Source organism: Alnus glutinosa, chromosome 3 (assembly GCF_958979055.1).
Source record: "Alnus glutinosa chromosome 3, dhAlnGlut1.1, whole genome shotgun sequence".
Lineage (NCBI taxonomy): Eukaryota > Viridiplantae > Streptophyta > Magnoliopsida > Fagales > Betulaceae > Alnus > Alnus glutinosa.
Window position 1 is genome coordinate 12,153,857 of NC_084888.1, and position 22,367 is coordinate 12,176,223.

The following is a 22,367-nucleotide window of genomic DNA, read 5'->3' on the forward strand; positions in this document are numbered from 1 at the left end:
GTCATCATTGCATGATCTTTCTGATATATCCTTTAAAAAAAGAATTGTAAGACAAAACCAAGACCCCGTTTGGTAAACACCCCCCCTTTCCTCTTCCTTTTCTTTCCTTCCTTCTTTTCTTTTCTTTTGTTTTCTTTTTTCAAAAAAACTTTTTATATCATATCAATCATTTTTTTATACTATTCAAATTAAAAAAAACCCCTTACAAAACAAACTTTTTCACATTTCCATAAAAAAAATTCTCAACTTATTTCTTCGTTATATCACATTAATCATATTTTATTACTATTAAAAAAAAAAAAAAACTTTTATCATAATGTTTAGCAAGCATGCCCAAGCTTTCGAGACTCAACAAGCAAGTTTTTGAGTTAATGAAGTGTGTGAGTCTCGATAACTTTTGTACATTGTTAGTCTCTAGCCTTGTGCTTATCTCAACTTTTATATCTCAACTTTTATAGTTTATAGAAGGTTCGAGATAAACTTGTCATTAGGTTAGAGAGAGAGAGAAACATGCAAACGAGTTTCAAGACTTAGAGAGAGTGAAAGAAGGCAATAGGCAACATAAACAAGCATCCGACATACTAAATCAAGCGTCTAAGTTTACCTGAGTTGGCATAGAACAAATTTAAGTTTGTACTTCGCACAACACCGCTCTGTACTGCGCCGTTCACCTCAGCCTACTCGAAATTGGCTTGGTTTTTAGATCGGATTTCTTCAAAAGCTTGATCTACTCTCATTGTCAATCTCGGCCTCCCACGAGCCAGTCAACCGTCCTCTACGGCCTCTTAGCTTCTCGATGTTGTCCTTCGCTCCTCCTTCAATCGCTCACCGCTGGTGCGTGTATCTTATGTGCCCGCACATGGATATCATGCGCCGGCCAGAGCCTATCTTTTGCCTTTTCGTCACTTCTCCCGTTGCTGATGCTGCTATTTGTTAGATTTTTTGTGGGTTTTCAGCTTTTTTCATTGTAAATATGTTGTTTTGCTGCCTTTGTAGTTTTGTTATTTGCTTTATTTATTTATTTATTTTTGTGATCGGTGTGACTAACGACGGGTCTAGACGGATGGTATTTTTTGCCGCAATAAGATACATTAGAGGGGTTGATTGTCATATTTTAAACATTAGACACTAAAAGGAAAATGGGTGGATACTTTGAGAGGAGAGGGAAAATTGGAAAATTGTGTTTTCCCCTAACTTAAAAACTTTTTGTGGCATAAGTGGCAAATAACTCCCAATGTTTACTTGCCGTTTGAAATTCTGATGGAAACCGTCCATATGTCGCATCATCCCTATATATTCTTCATGACGCCTATCATAACTAGGATTGTTCTAACTTTGTATAATAGTAAGCAAAAACTAAAGATTGAATGTGAAATGTAATTCGGAAAGAGAGAAAAAGAACAAATAGGAAAGAGAAAATTCTAGCCACCATAAAGAAAATAGAGAATAACTCTAAGAATACTAGAATTCTTATTCTAATCAGAATGACGAACTAAGCCCACAAGTTTGGGCTTAAATAGTTGAAGCAAACTAACTTTTTGCTAAAAAGGAAAAAATTCTAATTATTACATAAAATAAAACTCTGAATAATAACAAAGATTCTGCCAAAAATCAGGCGAAAATTCAGAAATAAAATCTCTACTTAAACGAGAAAAGAAACATTTCGTAAAATGAAAAAAAATAACTTTAAATAGTGATTTGAAAGGGAAAATAACTTATGAGATTGGTTCATGGTCGAAGAAATGTCAATTAAAAGCATAACTTAAAATAGTAATTTGAAAGGGAAAACAACTTATGAGATTGGTTCATGGTCGAATAAATGTCAATTGAAAGCTTAACTAAGCCATAAGTAGATGGATTCTTGCAAGAAACCTTTATCTTGATGCAACCAATGTGAATTTCACATGTGCATGTGCACCGATAGTTTGGATGCAGATTTTTTTTGAACAAATAGTATGTGCTATTATTGATACTGGAAAGTCCGAAGGCATACAACTTGAGAATTAAGGGACAGACCCCTAACACTCTTAAGCCAAAAGGATTTGACTTAAAAACAGTTGCCTAGGTAGAATTACAAATCTCATTAGAATTATATTTAAGGCCCCCTTACAATAAAATTCTAATAAAATTTGAGTCATACATAGATAGACTGTACATAGAAATAAAGGAATACACAAACACATCTAATAGAAAAATCACCCAAGCCGGTTGTAGGGGCACTGTCATCGTTGAAGATCGGTGCGTGTAATACACGTGCCTCCCCCGGAGCTACCCAGAAGTAGATCGGTCTCCTTGTCTCCTGTCGCCACCTTGACACTGTGAAAAGAGGCAGAGTGTGACCGTCACGCGTGGCGCAAGGAGGAAACCTCCTTGGTGTGTGACAGCCACGTGCTGGTCACCGGTAACCCACACAGTCGATGCAAACGACAGTAGGATCAGAAGTCAACGGTGGACCCATTTGAGGGGCGCGTGTCTCTCAGAAGCCGGTGGAGAAGCGAAGATCTGGCATCAAAAAATAGAGAAAATGATGACGTTCGGCCATATGCTCCACCAGTGATACGAACGACAACAATAACTCCCCACTGGATGTCTCGAGATGAACCTTCTTGTCAAAGAACGAGAAGAAGAAAAACAAAGCAAAATGAACAAACCCATAGCTTTAAAAGTTAGGAGAATCACATCCACCACCAGATCTAGCAGGGGAGAACAAAAGCTTCACAACCCTATTGATTGGGAGAAATTTATCCCTATTGGAATAAGTCAAGAGGAGCAAAAAATCACCCTGGCTCACGAGGAGCTAGAGGGAGAATCACCACCAGAAGGAGGGAGGCATGAGGGCACCCTCCTCTCGGTGAAAGCCATACTCACATGGGAGGCTCTCAAGGAAAAAAATATCACGCAAAGAGAGAGAGTCCCAACAATAGCTTTTTTTGTTCGGATGCAGATTTAATTGGTCCAAATGGAACAAAAAAAAAGTTAAAATGGGCTGACTTGGGCTCACTTCCAACCCATTTATGTTGACCATGTAAGCTCTTTTTTTGCAGTTATGCAACTTATGCTTTAATGAGACATTTATCGTAAGTGCCTAACCATTATCGTATGATCGTTGAGTGAAAAATGATTGGGTCTCTTGAGGTTGTTGAACTAGCCTGTATGGAGAAAATGGATCATGGGTTAAAGCCCAACTTAAATATGACAATAAGCCCTCTAAAATATGAGGATCATTGATAGAGATTTGTGGACTCTTTTTTAAAGAAACTTAAAATCATGATTCATTTTGAGTTGACCTTGAGATGAGATTGTGCCACATGGATTGAGAAAAAAAGAAAAAAAAAAAAGGCCTCAAACACATACTTTAAAAAAAAAAATTGATTTTCATGTGAAATTGTGTTTTGAAAATAGAATTTCATTCAAAACTTACTATCATTGATTCGAAGATTGTTTTAAAATTTCTATTTTTAAAAATAAGTTCCGTCATGGTCCATCTCGACTAGGAGTTTATTTGAGTTTTGCGATTTTAAAAAGTGTGATTTTAAAATAGTGATTTTAAAATGTAAATTTTAAAAAACGCAATTAAGTGTTTGACAAAATTGCAATTTGACCTTTAAAATTGCAGGTTAACCTTTAAAATTTTACAGTTTCAAAAAAAACCTATTCCCTACGATTTGAAAAAACAGTTTTCTACGTTTTCAAATCACAATTTTTTAAAAACGTAATTTTTAAACGGTTCATTTTCTGCGATTTGATTTAATATCGTATTTTTTGTCTATGAAATCGCAATTTCAAAAAACATTCTAAGTAAAATAAAATATTGAAAAAAATAATTAAATAACTGTGACAAATGTTAATTAGACTTTCTTAAAAAAAGAAAAAAGAAAAAAAAAAAAAAAAAGAGTTAATTAGATAGTTCTTAACCGGTGTGAGTGATGAAGAAAGAGTACTGTTGACAGAGAAAAGAAAAATTGGAAGCAACGATGAGCGAAGGTCCAAAGCTCTACACCAACAAACCCAAGAAAGGTAAACTCAGCTACCATTTCTGTATTTCAAGAAAACAATCGTTTCTTCTTTTGTTTTTGAAAAACATATATAAACAAGTGGTTTCGCAATTACCATCAAGAATGCGGGATTTTTGTATCTGACTTTTGATTGATTGCTTGTGATTTTTACTAACAGCACATCTGAAACAATTTCAAGAGCAGCAACAGAAAGCCAAGGACTTTTATTCACCATCGTCGTCGTCGTCGTCAATGGAGACTCAGTCTTCAGCTCCGCCACCTCAGCAGCCCCCAAAAGAGTCATTTGCTCGGCGTTACAAGTTTCTCTGGCCTATGCTCTTGGCTGTCAATCTTGCTGTCGGAGGTCCCTTTCTTTCTCTTATTCCTCAGCTTTGTGAAATAAGTTCTTTTTTCCTTTTCTTTTATTTTTAATTTCTTATATACTTTTGTGTAAATGGGTATTTATTTGTATACAAAGTGATAATCATATAAAATGGTGTAATGGGTTTTTAGATTTCAGCTTGAAAGAATGTTTTTTAAGCTTATTGAATGCTTTTCTTGATGTTGTTATTGATGGGTATTCTGTTGTTAGAATAGGGGCTGGGATTTTAGTCTCGCTTTCTGTGGATTTGTTGATTGGTTCAATTGATCAGTGATTGTGAACAGAGGGGAATGTGTTAAATAGGTTTTGAGGCGTTCCAAGGTTGGGCTTGTGTGGGATTTATGATTCTACTTAGTTGAGAAATTCTGTGAGAATATGTTTACTCCATGGCAATTTAAATCTGAATTGGTTGTGTAGTTCTAATTACTAAAGTTCTTGCTCTTTGCTCCTCCAATGCGCTAGAAAGTCAAGTAATGTTCATGCGGAAGAGTGGTGATAAATTTGGGGCTAATGCATCAGATTATTTAAGGGGAAGTAAACATATTACGACTTTTGAGAATGGTTTAGATGATTAATTCAGGAACTTGCTCATCTTTTGTTTTTGTGTTCTGAGATTGTGTGTATGTGTCTTATAATATATGTAGATGAATGGCTTCAAGACAAAAAATATGGGTTGATTGAGAGTCATTTCTAAATAACTTGGGAAGGCAATGTATTTACTTTGCGAGATAGCTTTTATAGTGATAGATCAATTCTTCATATAGGCTTCATATGTATTGGAGACGATGTTGGATAACTGGAAGAATGCAATGTAATTGTATGACAATATTGTAATTTTTTATTTTTTTTTATTCATCAAAAAATTGTATTGACTCCCAGATGGGGGGGGGGGGGGGGGGGGGGGGGGGTCTAGATGATCTGCCAAACCTTGGCATTGCTCAATCACTGTCTTATATACCTGTTAACTGTACATTTGATTTAGTCAAACCCTGTGTAAAATGGACTCAGGTTCCACGTCAGGTGTGGATGTGTATCTAGGCCTTATACTTGTTATTTTCCATGTCTTAGGATTCATGGACACAGCTGAATCATCTAAATCTCTTAACTTTTATTCATCTTCAATTCAATCAGAAGTAGTTCTGTGTTGTAGTTTGTTGCACATGTACGACTTTTGATAAGTTTTTTTTTAAATATTTGATAAGTACGCACTCGACTTGAAAAATCCATGTAACATAAGAGCAACTTAAGAGGGTGTCTTAAGGAGTTCTTAACCTTTTCTTTGTGTATTGACCAATCTTGTGGGGCATGTGTTTTGCAGAAATAGTATTGGACATGTATACCTCTTTTATAGCAATGATTTGTTGAGTATGATACTTGTGCCTCACTTTCAAAGATACCATACATACTTAACACAATTTTTTTTTTTTGATAGGTAAGAAAAGATTTATTAAAAAAGCGTAAAGGCGCCCCTTGGTACATAGGAAGTATACACAAGAAACACCAAAAGCTAAACTGCAACAACTAACAAAAAAGGGCAAAAGAACCCCATAACCCAAGAAAGAAAACCCAAAACAACCCACAAAAGAGCCCAACCAGACACGAGAAAAAACCCATAGACCCGAGAGAATACCCACAACCCACCGAAGTACACAACCCTACAACATGCGTGCCTTTCCTTTACTACACCTAGAGGAGACTGAGGCGTCGCCATACTTGACACTATTAATTGAAATGTTTGAACTGTCTATGGAGAGAGATTAAAATAATAGTTCCAAAAGCCTGGTTGAGTTGAAATAAATCTTGTGGCAATCATGAATGGCTGAAGAACTGTCAAAATCTCCAGCAGTTGAAGGTTTTCATTGTCCATTTTTGAGTTTAGAGAAACAAAAATAAAGCCCTGTGGTTGAATCGTAGAAATGTTATAAAGGTTGAATATTTTGTTTTGGTACTCTAAAAGGCTAGCCACTAAAGCTATCAATTGTTATCTCTGATTAAACAAATACAAGTCTATTTTCTTAAGGTCTGCATTTTTTTTTTTTGCCTCAAGGTCTGTAGTTCCTGTTACTACAGTATATACAATAATAGGCAGGGTATTTTAATTTGAGGGCATTTGGCATAAGGGATAGAGGGGAAGATCAAGGATTCAATCCTTTGTGGGTGTGAGTTTGCCCATGAAAAAGGTATCCAGCCTCTCTCGAAATAAACTTCTAGAATACTATGAATTGCTTGGATGTTTGGGAGTGAGCTAGTTTATATATAATAAAGTGCTGATGTAAAACCTGTAGAATATTTACTAATATTTTATGCTTTGATTCTAACTCAATCAAGGCTGGGCATGCTGTTATAATGCAGCTAAAGACGAGTTTGGCCCTTGTGTCAATTCAAGAATAAGGAATACCACATTATCAAAATTCTTGATCACGGGCTACATAATTCCTCAAAGTACTTCCTTATCTGTTTGTTGCACGTCCTGCTGCCGGCGGAAAGATGTTGGCATTGACTTTCTTTTTTCCAATGTAATATGCATTGGCATCTCTATTACTTCTTCTTTCTGTTTTCTTCTCTGGCATCATGATGGATGAGTCAAAGTAGCATGCAGTTGTTCTTATTATAATATGTTGGAATATAAGTGAAGAGAGGTCATTACCCATGCTACTGTAGTGGACTGGTAATGATAGCTGTGGCTTGCAGAGACAGTTCAATTATTGTTGCTAATGAAAAAGACATCATAAACGAGAAAAAAAAGTTCCTTACGTCCTTGGAATATTCACACTAAAATTTCATTTTCTTCTCTTTATTTTCTCTCCACTTTCTCTTTATCCCAACAATGGAAAATAATGTAGTTTTGCATATTTTTCTTTTCTCTTCTTTTCTTTATTTAAATTCCTACTATAGAATGTGAACTAAATAGCTCTAGAATGACAATCTGAAAAACTATATATATATAAAACACATGCCTTCTCTAATAAAAGGTTTATTTCCTGGTTGAAGAAAATTGAGGAATGAGGCTGCTTAATAAAAGGTTTATTACCATTGCTTTATTATTTGGTTTTCTTCTTAAGGAATGCTGCTAACAATGCATTATGGCTAATATTACTTTAAAGTATTCATTTCTGAGCTATCACGTCTATTTATAAATTTGAAGTGAACTTCTTGTTTTTCCGTAAGTTAAACCCAAGCCTTCTCTGACCTAAAAGTAGAAGTTCCTATGCCTTCCCTGTGCTCTTTTTCAACCAGAAAGATAAATTTGTTTGAGCTCTGCTTCTGTTGTTAACCCTAAAGTAGCGGTGAAAATGATGGGTTTTGCTGTTGGAAAGAGCAAGTCATCGATGTATAGCCAAAAAATTTGTGTTTGCCATGTCGCTTGGACAGATATTTTTTTGAGAGCGCAAATGGGAAATCTTGACACACCCAAACGAACATTATAATCTTCCTACCTAGTATGCTTAACATGATATCAACATTTGCAACTTTACACTTCATTATACTCCTTGCTGGTAGATCTTCTTCACTTAACTGTATGCTGTTTAGATTTGCCACAATGGATCCATCTCTCCTCAATATTAATGCTGTTGTTTGTAGTGATGTTATTATCATGCCTGTTTCTGTGTATCGAAGCAAGTTGCCCCACTTTCTAGACAGCAGCATTCTTTATAAATGATGCATATTCCTTCATTTTGGAGAACTCTGGAGAATATCTTTCTTCTTGTTTTCTTATATAATAATAGCAGTAGTAACTAGACGCATTCATAACTCTATTAGAAAAGCTCTATGGTTACCTAATTAGAGTAATCTATTTGCTATTTATCATGGATCTTACAGCCAACGGTCATGTAACAGACTTATTTGTCGATCCATATAATATGTAGCAAACCATGATCGTGGTTCTTACCCCTTTAGCATAATCAGTATGGATTATTGTGATTGTGGGAAAAAAGACGTGTACTAAAAGGTGGGAGAAGAAAACAATACAGAATGTAAGTCTTGCATAATTATTTACTGGCCTTCTAGAGCTCTACCACTTGATATGGTCAATATCATATAGAAATGCTCTTTTGGTTTATCTGTACCAATGGTCGGCAACATGTTGAACAGACGAGTTTGTATCAATTCTTTGGGCGTGCGTAGTTTCCTGCATATAGAGTTACATACGGGGACACCAAGTAGGATGGAGTCCCTTCAAAAAAAAAAAAGTAGGATGGAGTCATTTATATGCCTCACTCGAAGCATATAGTAGCACTAGTGAGTAACAACAGCTTTTACTTGCCCCAACCTCAGTCACCTACTTAACTGATCACTGAGCAAATGTTGATTGCTTTAATGTAGAGGACCTATGTCTATCATGTTTGCCGTGGCAGTCAGGTTTGAGATGGAGAAACTAGGGTTTACAAGAAAACTCCCAATGATGGTAAAACTTGTTTCATTACATTGACATGGAAGCAGAATGAACAGATTCTGATAAAGGAAAGATATTCTTCACGTGTTAGTCATATATTATTTGAGAGGTGTTCATATATTGTTTTGTGGTCCTAACTCGATCTATTTTCTTTTTCTTCTCTGCTTCTGGTGAAGTTTTCATATACAGGCTGTTAGTTTTAACTTATGGAATGACTATCTTGAAACATTTGATTTAGTTCTGTCTCTAGGGCTCTTAATTTGCTTCTGATCAGATTTGAGGTTTTTGTGAACTTTATAGCTTACCTCTTCGTGAGGACAAAGAAGAAAGACACTGGCGTAGAGGAAGAAGTTGCAACTCCAGTTTCACCAATGGCTCCTACAACTGCTCCTGTTGCTGAAAAATCCTTACCCTCGCCACCCATCAAAGAGGCTGTGAAGGTAAAGGAACCAATTCCAGTGGATCAGCAGCGTGAACTTTTCAAGTGGATATTAGAAGAGAAAAGGAAGGTGAAACCAAAAGATCCTTCAGAGAAGAAGCGCATTGATGAAGAGAAAGCCATTCTCAAACAGTTTATTCGAGCAAAATCTATCCCAAGTATCTAGCTATTTAGAACTTGTTCTCAAATTTAAAGATGACTAGAAATGATTTTATTTTTCTTCATTTTAATTGAAAATGAAGTTTAGTTTATACATATGTTGGATATCAATGGGTATCCCAGCTGTCTGTCAAGAATGATGTCTGCAAAAACTTGGTCTAATTCCATTGAAGTTCTTTAACTCGTTGTCAATAGACTCAATACTAGGATAATGCTGATTTCTGATCAGTAAAAGATGGCACTGACTAATTACTTTCCAGCTCTGCTAATAGAACAATAGATGATCCTTTTTTATTTTACTGATCCCTTATGCAGCTATCAAGGAGAAAATATAGACCATACGTTAAGAAGGGAAGAACCCAGGAAGTTTCTTGCATAAAGTTATTTATTTATTTATTTATTATTTGAGTAATTTATTTGTTCTCTAACACCTTTTCTAATTATGATATTTAGGAAGGTGGAATGTGACCTATGAACCTTTTCTTGCCATACCTGCTCGTCTGTGTTGGCTCATGTTGCTTTCGATGCAAGCCAAAACTATATAGTTTCATTTAATACGCCACTCAGGAAGTTTCAATTTGTTGTCGTTATTTGATTGATGGCAATTCAGACAGTAAATGTAAGTCTTTACGTGGCTTACCTATTCAAACAGGTGCGTGAACAATCCTAAATGTAATTCGGCAAGTGAACACTTCTGTCACAGTTGCTGATCGAATTACTGGTGAAAATTTCTATATATTTGTCCAACGCTTCTAGTCATGGAGATACACATGGGATGGGCTTAATGAGAGCTTGCACAATTTCCAAAGAGGACGTGGACACTGCCAATTTGGATAGTGCTAAGAGTTTCCACAATATGCAAACTTCCAACAGTTCCAAACCAACTGCCACTGCCAACTAAGCTTTCCTTGACCCAAAATTACTCTTTAAGTTATGAAAAAACACAGAATATACCTCTTAAGGTTCCCAATATTTGAACATATCCAAAATATTCTCCAAGATTCTGAGAGATGTAGTGCAATGAATAAAACTCACAAATAACACAAAGACTGTTTGTAGAGAGAGAGAGAGAGAGCCGAACAATCTGATGCAATGATGATATTTGATTAAAATACAAAGATACTTAAATCATAAGTTAGGCAGTTTGAAGAAAGAGATAAAGCAAAGCTGAGGGATGGAGCTTAACAATTAAAAACACAAGCAATCAAGAGATGGGCCACTGTGAGAATTGAATATTGTTTGACACAGTCAAAGAGAGAGATCTTGAAAGTTCATAAAATAGGCTACCTAAGCGCCGAAGACAGATGGACTTTAATTTTTGTTAATTGCTTTTCTCCACATTTGGGCACGGTTACTTGTGGTTATACAAAAATATAGCCAAAATGTTACTCATTATCTTTTGATTAAGAGGCTTTCATATAATTAACAGTATTTTGCTGGCAAAGGGACGGAGGTACATGTGGCCTCTACCATATAAAATGAGAAAGGATGGGAATGAATGTGACATGAGAGGTTGGGAGAGAGAGAGAGAGAGGGACAAAAGTTGAGAAGCAGGGGATGATGATGGAGGATTGTGGTTGGATTTATTGAGTCTCACATGAACGCACGAGGCCGCCCAGCTGCCACTGCCAAGAGAGGGGGGACTCCACAAGAACAATCATGCACAAGTGGGGACTTCTCTCTACTTGTATATCTATTAATATTATGCTGAAATAGCTTATAATAATACCCACCAAACAATTTTAACATCATTCCTCTCATCTCAACTTTTTAACCCTTGTCCAAATGTTACCATGAATTTGACCCACGATTCTCAAACTGAAACCCATCTCAGCAAAATGGGTCATTTGGTCAAACACACAATATATATATATAGCGGAAATGAGAAATTGAACATTATCAAAATGTTAGTATCACTAATGGGATTACATTGGTGTTATTTATTATGATAGTAAAAGGTCTTACTAATGTTTGATAAAAAAAAATTCGTTGTGAATTCCAAAGTACTTTTTTACTTTGATTAAATAATTAAATATTAATTTAATTAATGATTCAAAGGAACTAATGTGCCCGTAGGTGTTACATGAATCAATCTGAATATGATTGTATAAGGCTCTAAAAAATTAATTAACTGGTAATTTATTTCATGGTTTGTCTCTCGGTCCTATTTTACTTAGAATAAGATTAAGGGATTTTTACTTCTCAAAAAGAGAATACAAAGCAGTAAAAACATAAAATATTCTATCAACAGTAATTATAATCCAAATATCTATCAAGAGTCATTACATTAACTGAAATCACACTAAATATATCATTGACATAAAAGATCAAAACTAAACCTTAATATACAATCAAGCCTTAAATGTTAAGCCTACAACGTCACGAAAAATACTAATTACCATGAGCGATTTTCAAAATCTAGCAACCAGTCCTCAAGCATAACTAGATTGATACCACTACGCCAAACTGCGGCATCAACCTCGAGGTCCATCTCAAATCCAACATATAAAGATAGTCTAACTATAAAACAACACGTGTTTTATAGGTGGCAAAAATATAAACGTAAGTCCACGACTTAGTGAGTAATAATACACATGGTGATAGGTTATGTAGTGAGCTTAGCTATTTATAAATCACATGGAACAATGCAATATTACAGTTTATCATTTGACAGAATGATCATACATGTAGAATAGCTATAATATATTCTGTAATAAGATAATCATATTATAGTTCAACTTTATATGGTCTACCTAGAATATTAACCCATTTCCAATAGGATTGGCACTGTCTCCTATAATACAATATCGGTGCCTCAGATATGTACGTTACCTTCCATCATTAATAGCCTAACCGAGTCCAACCTCAGGTGGCCCACGCTGCTAATAATGTCCGTAACCGTGACCTCCATTTAAGCATGGTACACTGGTCACAAAACAACCATTGGATCCAAGGCTCATTATAACATATCATAAACTTTTGTCCATAAAGAAGAACCTATATAATAGTAAGCTCATGGCCGTTATCCCGCACATGTCGGTGTACCATGCCATTTGATGCAATTTAATATTCACCGTCTTTTAACTGCATGCTTTTAAAACTCACAATTTTCATTATCTTGTTATTAATCACTCATTTTCGCAAAGTAGAGTTCACAGTAATCAAAAGTATATTTCACGTGAGTTGTAAACATGCAGTTTTGGTACACAATATAATCATGTTATGCAAAAAAAGTAAAAACAAGTATCCATGTAAGTTTTTATTCACTTGTATCATAAAGCTCAACCGTGAAGTCCTCTTGAGGCTACACAACTTCGAAATCTGAGAAAAACCTATCATAAGTTCTAATCCTAAGCTAAAACTGATTTTATGCTCTAATAAGTTCAAAGTAGGTATTTTGCCTGACCCACGAACATTCGTGATCAACGGTCAAACGTTCGAGGATACGATGCTCAAACGTTCAAAACATGAGCAAGGATTGTTCGAAGCACGAGGATAGAATGTTCAGCAGAGAGATTGAACGTTCGTTCCTAGAAGAAATCAATTTCGAACCAAAACTCAACCGAACTACTTCTAAGCAAATCCTATGGTATTAACTGTGACGTCCCACATCGCCTGAGAACAGGGATGTGCTTATATGTATATTCGCACCATTTCTAACACAACGCGTTTTAAAGCCGTGATGGCCATGAACCTATCAGAACTCTGCAGTTAAGCGTGCTTCTTATAGAGTAGTACCAGGATGAGTGACCTCGTGGGAAGTCTGGTTCAGGAGAATCAAAAGCGGACAATATTGTATCGTTAGGGGTGGGTCGTTAAAAATGGTATCAAAGCAATTGCCCAGCCTGAGATGGGGGGATTGTGTACAAGCCTATGAGGGTCACTAGCGGGTACTTGCTGGGATACCAAGAATGTGGTGATCTAGCGGGGACGCTGGGTCCCAAGAGGGGGTAATTGTGGCGTCTTACATCGCCTGAGAACGGGGATGTACTTATATGTATATTCGTACCCTTCCAACACAATGCGTTTTAAAGCCGTGATGGCCATTTGCCTATCAGAACTCCACCGTTAAGCGTGCTTCTGCTAGAGTAGTACCAGGATGAGTGACCTCTTGGGAAGTCTGGTTCGGGAGAACCAAAAGTGGAAAATATTGTGTCGTTAAGGGTGGGTCGTTACATTAACAATACTCCTAATACGGTTCTAACACATCATGCAAGAATCAAAACGTTTAATAACATCAAAACGCTAATACTAAACTAGCATTAAGACTATAATAATGAATAGAGGATTAAACATATGATTAAAGCTATAAAGATAAACCGACAGCATAACAGCTATAAAAGAACGGTTTTAGGATAAGTGCATTACCTTCTTAAAGTGAAAATGCTTCCCTCTCACCGAAATGATCTCATACGCTCTTAGTAGAGTAACATTAGCTCCAAGTGTCGGAAATACACAAAATAAATGGAGGGGTGGGGGTATTTATAGGGGAAAGGTCCTAGTGGATAAGGATCAACGAATCTGCCAATTGGAGAACGTTCGTCAAGTGAGGCTCGAACGTTCGTGTACTATTTAGGTTACGACGAACGTTCGTTGTATGATTTTGATCGTTCGGTGTACGATTTGACACACATACGAAGGCGTGTGATGTACCTTCTGATAGGGGTGTACATGTGGATATCCGCACGATTATTTGCAATTGCCGCACCCGCAAAATACGGATATCATTGTAGATATCTGCATCCGCATTTGGATCCGCGTCATTTTTTTACTATCCACATACGCGCGGTTATTAAGTATGGGTATTATCTTCTATTCATGGATATGTAATGGGCATATTTTAAAGGCTTTTAAAAATAATTCTGACTGATTTGTAGTCTTTTGGGCTTATTTTGAAAATATAATGCAACACTAAAAATATATAGAACCAATAAACAAATTGGATGATGGATACGACCTGAAAATATTCATGGTAATCAATGCTCACAACAAATACCCTTATGCTATTGTATTCACGATTCAATGAGCATAACAATCAAACCAACAAACATAAAATAAAAACATAAATTACAAATCCAACATAATAAAAATAATATTACAAATTCATAACATAAAAAATATAAATTGTCTCAATATTACACATTCATAAGTGGAATATGTATTTAAAAATATATATTAGATATAAAGGGTATGCGGATGCGGATAATAACTGCATCTGCATACCCTAAAACTGCTATCCGCATTCGCACTTGTAGATAGTAGTTTTGCTATCCGCATTCCTATGCACAGATGGCAAATGCGAACGGTTAATATCCGCCCACATGTACACCATTACCTTCTGACACAGTACAACACGTCATCGAATGTTCTTGGTGGGGATTTCAAACGTTCTCGGTGAGAGCTTCGAATGTTCTTGATGAACGCAAAGGTCAAAAGTCCTAATTTCTAATTAAGACCTACTTAATCATATTTAATATCCTGGGGTACTACAGATTGAATACCTCTATTAAGTTGTTAGCAAATATCACTTTTTTTTTGGTGGGGGGTGGGGGAGATTTTCAACCATTTTTGCATTGAAGGTCAAAGTCCCTAACAAAATCCTTTTGACGCGTCAACCTAACTATCGTTGCACCTTTACCTCTTTTATTACTGGGTGATCGTTTAAATTTTATAAATTTAATTGTGTCTATATATGTTGTTACATGGTGAATATATTGTCACGTCCTTAGATTATGTGGCACTATGCACATCATTAGATGTAGGATTCGCGATTCATGTTGGCGTGTTGGGTCGACTCATGGGTGAACCCAATATGGTCAACCCGAACACGACCAATTTAGTTAAATGGGTCAAAGCCTCACTCTGATACGACCCATTTAAATAAGCGGGTAATATGACACGACCTGCATGACCCATTTAATAAACAAGTGGTGTTGTCTTGACCTAATACGACCCGATCCGCATAACCCATTTAATAAACATGTCGTATTGGATTGATCTAAATATGATCCATTTTGACCATATATTAATTTAAATGCAAAAAAAAAAAATTAAAAAGGGATTGACCCGTTTATTAAACAAGTTAATTCGGTCGGCCCGAATTGTCCCGAACTCGATTATACAAAACACTAACCTGTTAATTTTGTGTTAAATTCGTGGATTATGTCTAGCCTTAATTAAATGTAATAAAATAAAATTTAGACTAAAAAATAATTCGTCTTCCATTGAAGGAAGTGTCCAAAATAAAGAGGATTATATTCCCAATTTAGGGGCTTAGTGGGTGATTGAGCTGAACAATTTATTCCGGGTTAGGCTGCCAATTAAGCCTGCCAAGTGCCAACCCCAAATCGATTTAAAATCCGGCCGGCTAAGCATCCAACCCGTGTAAATCCAGCACCACGACAAAGCCTCCTTGTAAAAGACAGCTTAAGGCAATTCTTGAAATTCATGCTTCCCCCAACACAAATATTCCATGTTTTTTATATATATACAAACTTGGCTCCAACACATCTCTCTCTCTCTCTCTCTCTCTCTCTCTCTCTCTCTCTTTCTCTCTCTTCCCGCACGCGTGCGCGTACCATATTTATGGCCGTGGTCACCATGATTAAGCATATTTAACTACCCAAAGCTTTGAGAGAGAGAGAGAGAGAGAGAGTGCATGCGAGGAAAACATATGTCCATAATGGACAATATGTGGGTTGTGTTAGGGACAGCAATTTTCTTGTCCACCATCATTCTCTACAGGAACAGGTTTAGAGTACTGATCAGATCAAAACACAGAAGCCCACTTCCTTTAGGCACTCTTGGATGGCCTTTTCTCGGGGAAACCATTGAGTTCGTGTCTTTTGCTTACTCTGACCGCCCTGAGACCTTCATGGATAAACGTCGCCGCATGTAAGTACTCTCAAATTAACCATCTTATATTTGTCATGATTTAGCTTATCATGATCATTAAAGGCAAATGTTTGGGTTTTGCATGTAGATATGGCAAGGTGTTCAAGTCACACATATTTGGAAGTCCTACAATCGTTTCAACGGATGCAGAAGTCAGTAAATTTGTTCTTCAAAGTGATGCAAAGACTTTCGTGCCGTCTTACCCCAAATCTCTCACGGAGCTCATGGGGAAGTCTTCTATTTTGCTTATCAATGGGAGCTTACAAAAGAGAATCCATGGACTCATAGGAGCCTTCTTCAAGTCCCCACATCTCAAGGCTCAAATTACTAGGGACATGCAGAAGTATGTTCAAGAATCTCTGGCAAATTGGAAAGATGACAGTCCCATATACATCCAAGATGAATCCAAAAATGTCAGCTTTCTCTCTCTCTAATCTATTTATTCTTCCTCTCAGACTCCTTGAGAAGTGTTCTAATAGAGACACAAGATAAAACAAAAGATGTCATCTATCTTTCCTATATCTATACAGAGTAACACTATTTAGTAGATTGCTATACGACTGTTATATAATTAAGATGACATAATAATGAAAATTAACATTTGGATCAATCAAGAGCTTGTAAGAAAGAAAAATCAAGAATTAATTTTTACTGTCATGTCATCTTAAATATATGATAATCATATAACAATCTACTAAATTACATGTACTATATTTAAGATGTTCTAGCCCCAATAAGCACGTACATGATTGACCAACTCTCTCTCTCTCTCTCTCTCTCTCTCTCGTGAAAGCAATCATCCATGTTTGGATAATCTCTCTGGCTCCTACTTAAGTTTGAACATATATGATTCTGTATGTATAAAGTAAGAAAACCAGTTGTCTATGGGGTTCATAATAATTTGCAGGAATCATATTGTCTGGAATAATAGATTCATAATCATTATGTTATCTACTAGTCCTTTTGAAAAGTAACTAGGATCACTCTTTTTGTCTCCAGATTGCCTTTCAAGTACTAGTCAAGGCATTGATTAGTTTGGATCCTGGTGAAGAAATGGAGCTTCTAAAGAAACAGTTCCAACAATTCATCTCTGGCCTCATGTCTTTACCCATCAAAATACCCGGGACTACACTCTACCGATCACTACAGGCAAGTTCATTAATTAGTTAATTTATTTGTCTATATATATATATATATTGATTTTTTTTTTCCTCATGGTATATATATATATATTGATCAATTTTAATTTTAATTTCAGGCAAAAAAGAAAATGGTTAAGTTAGTGCAGAATATAATCCAAGCTAGAAGACATAGTGGCCTCTCTACGGTTCCAAAAGATGTGGTTGATGTTTTACTCAATGATTCAAGTGAGCAATTAACAGACGATCTAATAGCAGATAATATGATTGACATGATGATCCCGGGAGAGGATTCAGTGCCTGTTCTTATGACATTAGCAATAAAATTCCTCTCCGATTGCCCCACTGCTCTACAACAATTAACAGTATGAAATTTTTATCTTCTCTCTTTTTAATGGACTTATATCCTGCCAAAATTATTAATACCATGCTAGCTAGGTAACTTTAATTATTTCAACCTTGTCCTATTCGGGTAGCCCAGTTTTCCCACAAGCTTTTGGAAATGCATGAAATATAAGTCCAATTTTTTGACCACTTTTACACAATGTCAATATGTCATTTTCGATTAATTTGTCATTTCTAGGAGAGCTTCCTTTCCCACTAATTTTGTCAAACATCTACTAGTAGAAGTGGAATATATATATATAGCGAGATTTTAATTGGCTACCATAGCCGGGGTTTGTTCACACTATGGTCGTTATGTGACAGAAAGCCATCAAGAATATCCTTTCTATTTTGAGGTATTTAATAGTACGTGTATATAAAGTTAATATTAACACGTCTTTTAAAAAATTTAAATAATATAACATTATATGTATACCGTAGTTTTAACTTTAAATTCTGATTATAAAATAAATATTAGATGAGATCCTATTCCTTTAAGGCTAGGTGCGTATAGAAAGTTTCTTTCATTTCCCATGCTTCTTGGGCCAATTATTGGTTTATAATCTATACTACTTGCACGTACGTGTGGTTGCTTATCACATTTATCATGTACTTGTAAGAGTTATTACTACCAATATGCATATGTGTTCTTTTTGTAATCGAAATATTGACAAAAAATCTCAGGAGGAAAACTTGAAGCTGAAAAAACTCAAAGCACAGCTTGGGCAGCCTTTGTCTTGGAGTGATTACTTATCATTACCATTTACACAAACTGTAAGTTATATATATATATGGAACTGATAAAAGAGTAAAGGAAATTAAACCATATAAATAATGCTGTGCCTTCTATATGTTCATCTATAGGTGATTACAGAAACTCTAAGGATGGGAAACATTATAATTGGCGTGATGCGAAAGGCCATGAAAGATGTAGAAATAAAAGGGTATTTGATACCAAAAGGATGGTGTGTTTTTGCATATTTTAGATCGGTTCATCTTGATGAAAATCACTATGACTGGCCTTACAAGTTCAATCCATGGAGGTGGCAGGTAAGGAGGCCGGCTAGCTAGGGCCCGACCATTTGTCTTCTTTTGTTCATCTTTTGTAGTTTCTTAAATTTTAGCTTTTTGAGTAATGGGATGGGGGGGGGGGCCTTTCAGGACAAAGACATGAGCAGTTGCAGCTTCACTCCTTTTGGTGGTGGACAAAGGCTGTGCCCTGGCCTTGACTTGGCCAGGCTGGAAGCTTCCATCTTCTTACATCACTTTGTTACTCAATTCAGGTAACGAGAGAATCCCTCCCTCCCTATTGTTAAGCTAATAGTAAAGAATAAATTTAATCACTTAATCGATACTTTAACGGTACATATTCTCTTTCACGTGTAGGCCAAAACAAGCCGAACATATAAAATACTTAGTAAAATGAGAGATAATTATACTGTGAAGTCACGGTTCGAACTCGATCTATACATTTGACTATGATATAATGTTAAAATGTTATTTATAAACTCTCTCTCTCTCTCTCTCTGAAATGATTTCATTTTCTTTGTTCAATCGATTATTGTTGAACTTTTTTTATCATTATAGTCTGGTGTGATCATCTACCCCACCTGATGAAAAAAGATAAAGCTTTGTAAATATGCATCAATTAATGGAAAGATCTTAAATCTTTTGATGGAAACCTAAAGAAAGTGACCACTTCTGTTTACAATATAAAGTAGTTTCATTCTTAAAGCTTTTGAGCTGAAAAAATCCCTTATGCTTTATGGTAGAAATTAGCGAAGTCCTTTCCAAAGGTTGTCGAGCCAAAACATGCACTGGATTTCTTCTATACTTTTTGCACATGACATTGACAAAACATTGCAAGAAAACATCAAACTACCTGTCATTTTTGGTTCACTAGGTTTTCAGCTAAGGCATCCTTTTCTTACTTTATTAAAAGATTCTTCTTCGTTGCTTGCTTACAAACCACCCTTTGGCATTAACCATGCATGTGAGACCCTGACATATATATTTCACATATTTATCCAAGTAGGGCATTATATTAAAAAAAAATTATTATCTTGAGTTTTGGTCCATTTTCAAAAAATTCCCTCGATTTCAACTTTTTTACAATAGTAGTATCAGATTTCCTGTTAATTCCTCAACATACATAATTTACATAAAATATCAATTATTCTCCTAATATATTAATATTGGAAAAGGAAACAAAAAATGATGAGGGGATGGTGATCAAGCCCCCTTTGGGGTGGTTGGACCATCACCTCGTGGCTTTTTATATATTTATTTATAATTTGTAGGATATAATTGACATTTCATATGGCTTCTATAAGGATATTTATGGAAAATCTCATAGAAAGATTTGATTGAAGAAAAATGATAGAAATCATTTCGCTGTTCATCTCCATACATCTAATTTGCAAAATTGATGGACCGGAGATGAATGAACACGCGGAATAATGTCTAACATCTCTCTTGATTGAAAATGGCTTAAACCCGAGAAGCTAGACTAGGAAATTTGTTTTTGAAATGGGCTAATTAGACTCTGAGACCTTAAAAAATAAAATCAAGTCTCTTTGTGTTGGACACAAATTTTAAACAAAATGATTTGTATCATAGGGAACTCATACAAATCATCATCTAAAAGTGACATGTGTCATTTAAGATATTAAAAAAAATGTGAGAAGTACATGCAATTAAAAAAAAGAAAAACGTAATTTTTATGTGCAAGAGACACATGTTATTATTAAAATTAAATTGATTTGTATTTAATTTCTTATAAATCAATTTGTAAGAAATTTCAACCCAAAAGATTTCCAAATCGTGATGGAACAGGTGATGCTCCATATACCTAACTCAATGTTTAGTACATTCATGTGTGACTCTCTTTTTATCCATTGGCTTATATATATATATCCATCCAATAAATTTTTGACTGGTCAAGTGCATCGAAAACATGATTCTTGAACAACTTTTATTTTATGTCTTCATCTGGCAGCTAGTGATAATTTGCCGTAAGTAGCACTGCTGGAATCAAGCAATAATAATATATCTTAAGAGATTACGATATGGTCAATTAGAATGTCCAGATTAATTAATCGAAGACTCGGAAAATTAGGTGTTAAAGGCTGAAAGTTAGTCCTAGCTAGCTTGGAAAACCAAATCTGATATATATTGGTCTAATCCTTTGACTGCCTTTGTTTGAAACAATTATAAATTATGCATATATATAATATCAATCATTTATTTTCTGAGCAACATAATCAATGATTATTTAATATCTTATAGGGATTGTATTTGTATATATTGTAATTGAATTCCTTTTACATCGATCCTCTCCTAGCTAGCTAGCTAGCTTGCATCATAGAGATCCATTAAATAATCTCTTAACCAACTCAGCTTAATTAGACCTCACCAACAAAGAGTGTACGTACCTAATTGATAATTGGGGTTTACTGTTCTCCATTAATGTTAAATAATGCTCAATATTTAATAAGATCGAGGTTTATGATCATTTTCATGCAGGTGGGTGGCTGAAGAAGATACAATTGTTAACTTTCCCACCGTAAGAATGAAGAGGAGGATGCCTATTTGGGTGAAGAGGAGAGGGGACCCTTGAGAGTCGAGCTGCTGCTTTGGCCAAGAGAAAAAATTTCCCAAGTAAAAAAGACTTGAGACACAATGATACAAAAGAGAGACATGAAAAAGACAAAGAGACATGAAAGGGGAGAACAGTAAATTGCCTACAGCGCACACGTGGGGGAGGAGGGCATCATAAGCTGACATATTTGTCCTCTTTCTCTAGCTATTGCACGTATGGACACTACAAGTACAAAAATTTTGTAGGACCCGCTTGAATATCTCCCTTTTAATTATTCACTCATTCATTTCTCTTTTAACTTCTTCCTTTTTTAACTGGGCAAGAAAATTCCCTCTTTTACCTTTGTATGTACCAATTAAAATATAAGGGGACCAAGAGAGCTACTTTTGGCTTTTTTTTTCTTCTTTTCATTTTTTTTATTTTTAATTTAGAGCATGCAAACTTTTGATAAGTTAGTGGGCAATGCATAGAAAATGATTTGTGTGCATGGGTCCCAATAATTAAGCAATAGAATTTTTAGAACACAAGCAGTAGATTTCTAATTATTTTTCTTATATTTAGGGAACAAAACTACTTTTTGCTTCTCTATAAAAAAACAGCATACAATAGATTCACTTACCTTTCCTTATATCAATTAAATATTATTTTTTTACTCTTATTTTATCAATTAATACATAAGGAATGAATAGTAAACATGTATATATAGGGAATTATGTACTATTTATTTTCAATCCCCTATCTAAATATAGGGCATCTGTTGTGGAAGGTTTGTTGTTTTTTTCATGAAATTTTCTCTAAATATAAGGAAGGGAATCAATATAGGGTAACTGCTGTTAGTGTTATAGAACAACAAGTGCCGCAGTGTATTTAAATCAGGAATTCACATATTGGATGGCTAGCTCCTCCATACACGTGTGAGCAGTTCATTTACATTCAATTCTTTCAAAACAAAAAGAGTGAATGCTATTACCTTTATGT

General features: G+C 35.4%; 2 protein-coding genes across 3 annotated transcripts; both read left to right on the forward strand.

The window, feature by feature from the left end:
- Positions 1-3,875: 3,875 nt before the first annotated feature.
- LOC133865008 (uncharacterized) lies at positions 3,876-9,552 on the forward strand. Of its 2 annotated transcripts, none has more exons than XM_062301469.1 (3): positions 3,876-4,017; positions 4,174-4,359; positions 9,074-9,552. In XM_062301469.1, exons 1-3 carry the CDS (start codon positions 3,975-3,977, stop codon positions 9,376-9,378), a joined length of 534 nt encoding a protein of 177 aa, XP_062157453.1. In that variant the 5' UTR covers positions 3,876-3,974; the 3' UTR covers positions 9,379-9,552. The 2 variants fall into 2 exon arrangements, with proteins under 2 accessions (XP_062157453.1, XP_062157454.1); XM_062301470.1 differs by having other exon boundaries at positions 3,916-4,017; positions 4,200-4,359.
- A 6,374-nt stretch (positions 9,553-15,926) lies between these two features.
- Positions 15,927-21,783, forward strand: LOC133862201 (3-epi-6-deoxocathasterone 23-monooxygenase CYP90D1). Its single transcript, XM_062297965.1, has 8 exons — positions 15,927-16,265; positions 16,354-16,678; positions 17,265-17,414; positions 17,524-17,769; positions 18,473-18,562; positions 18,653-18,838; positions 18,950-19,071; positions 21,314-21,783. The coding sequence occupies exons 1-8, from the start codon at positions 16,030-16,032 to the stop codon at positions 21,405-21,407; spliced, it is 1,449 nt and encodes a 482-aa protein (XP_062153949.1). The 5' UTR covers positions 15,927-16,029; the 3' UTR covers positions 21,408-21,783.
- Positions 21,784-22,367: the final 584 nt, after the last annotated feature.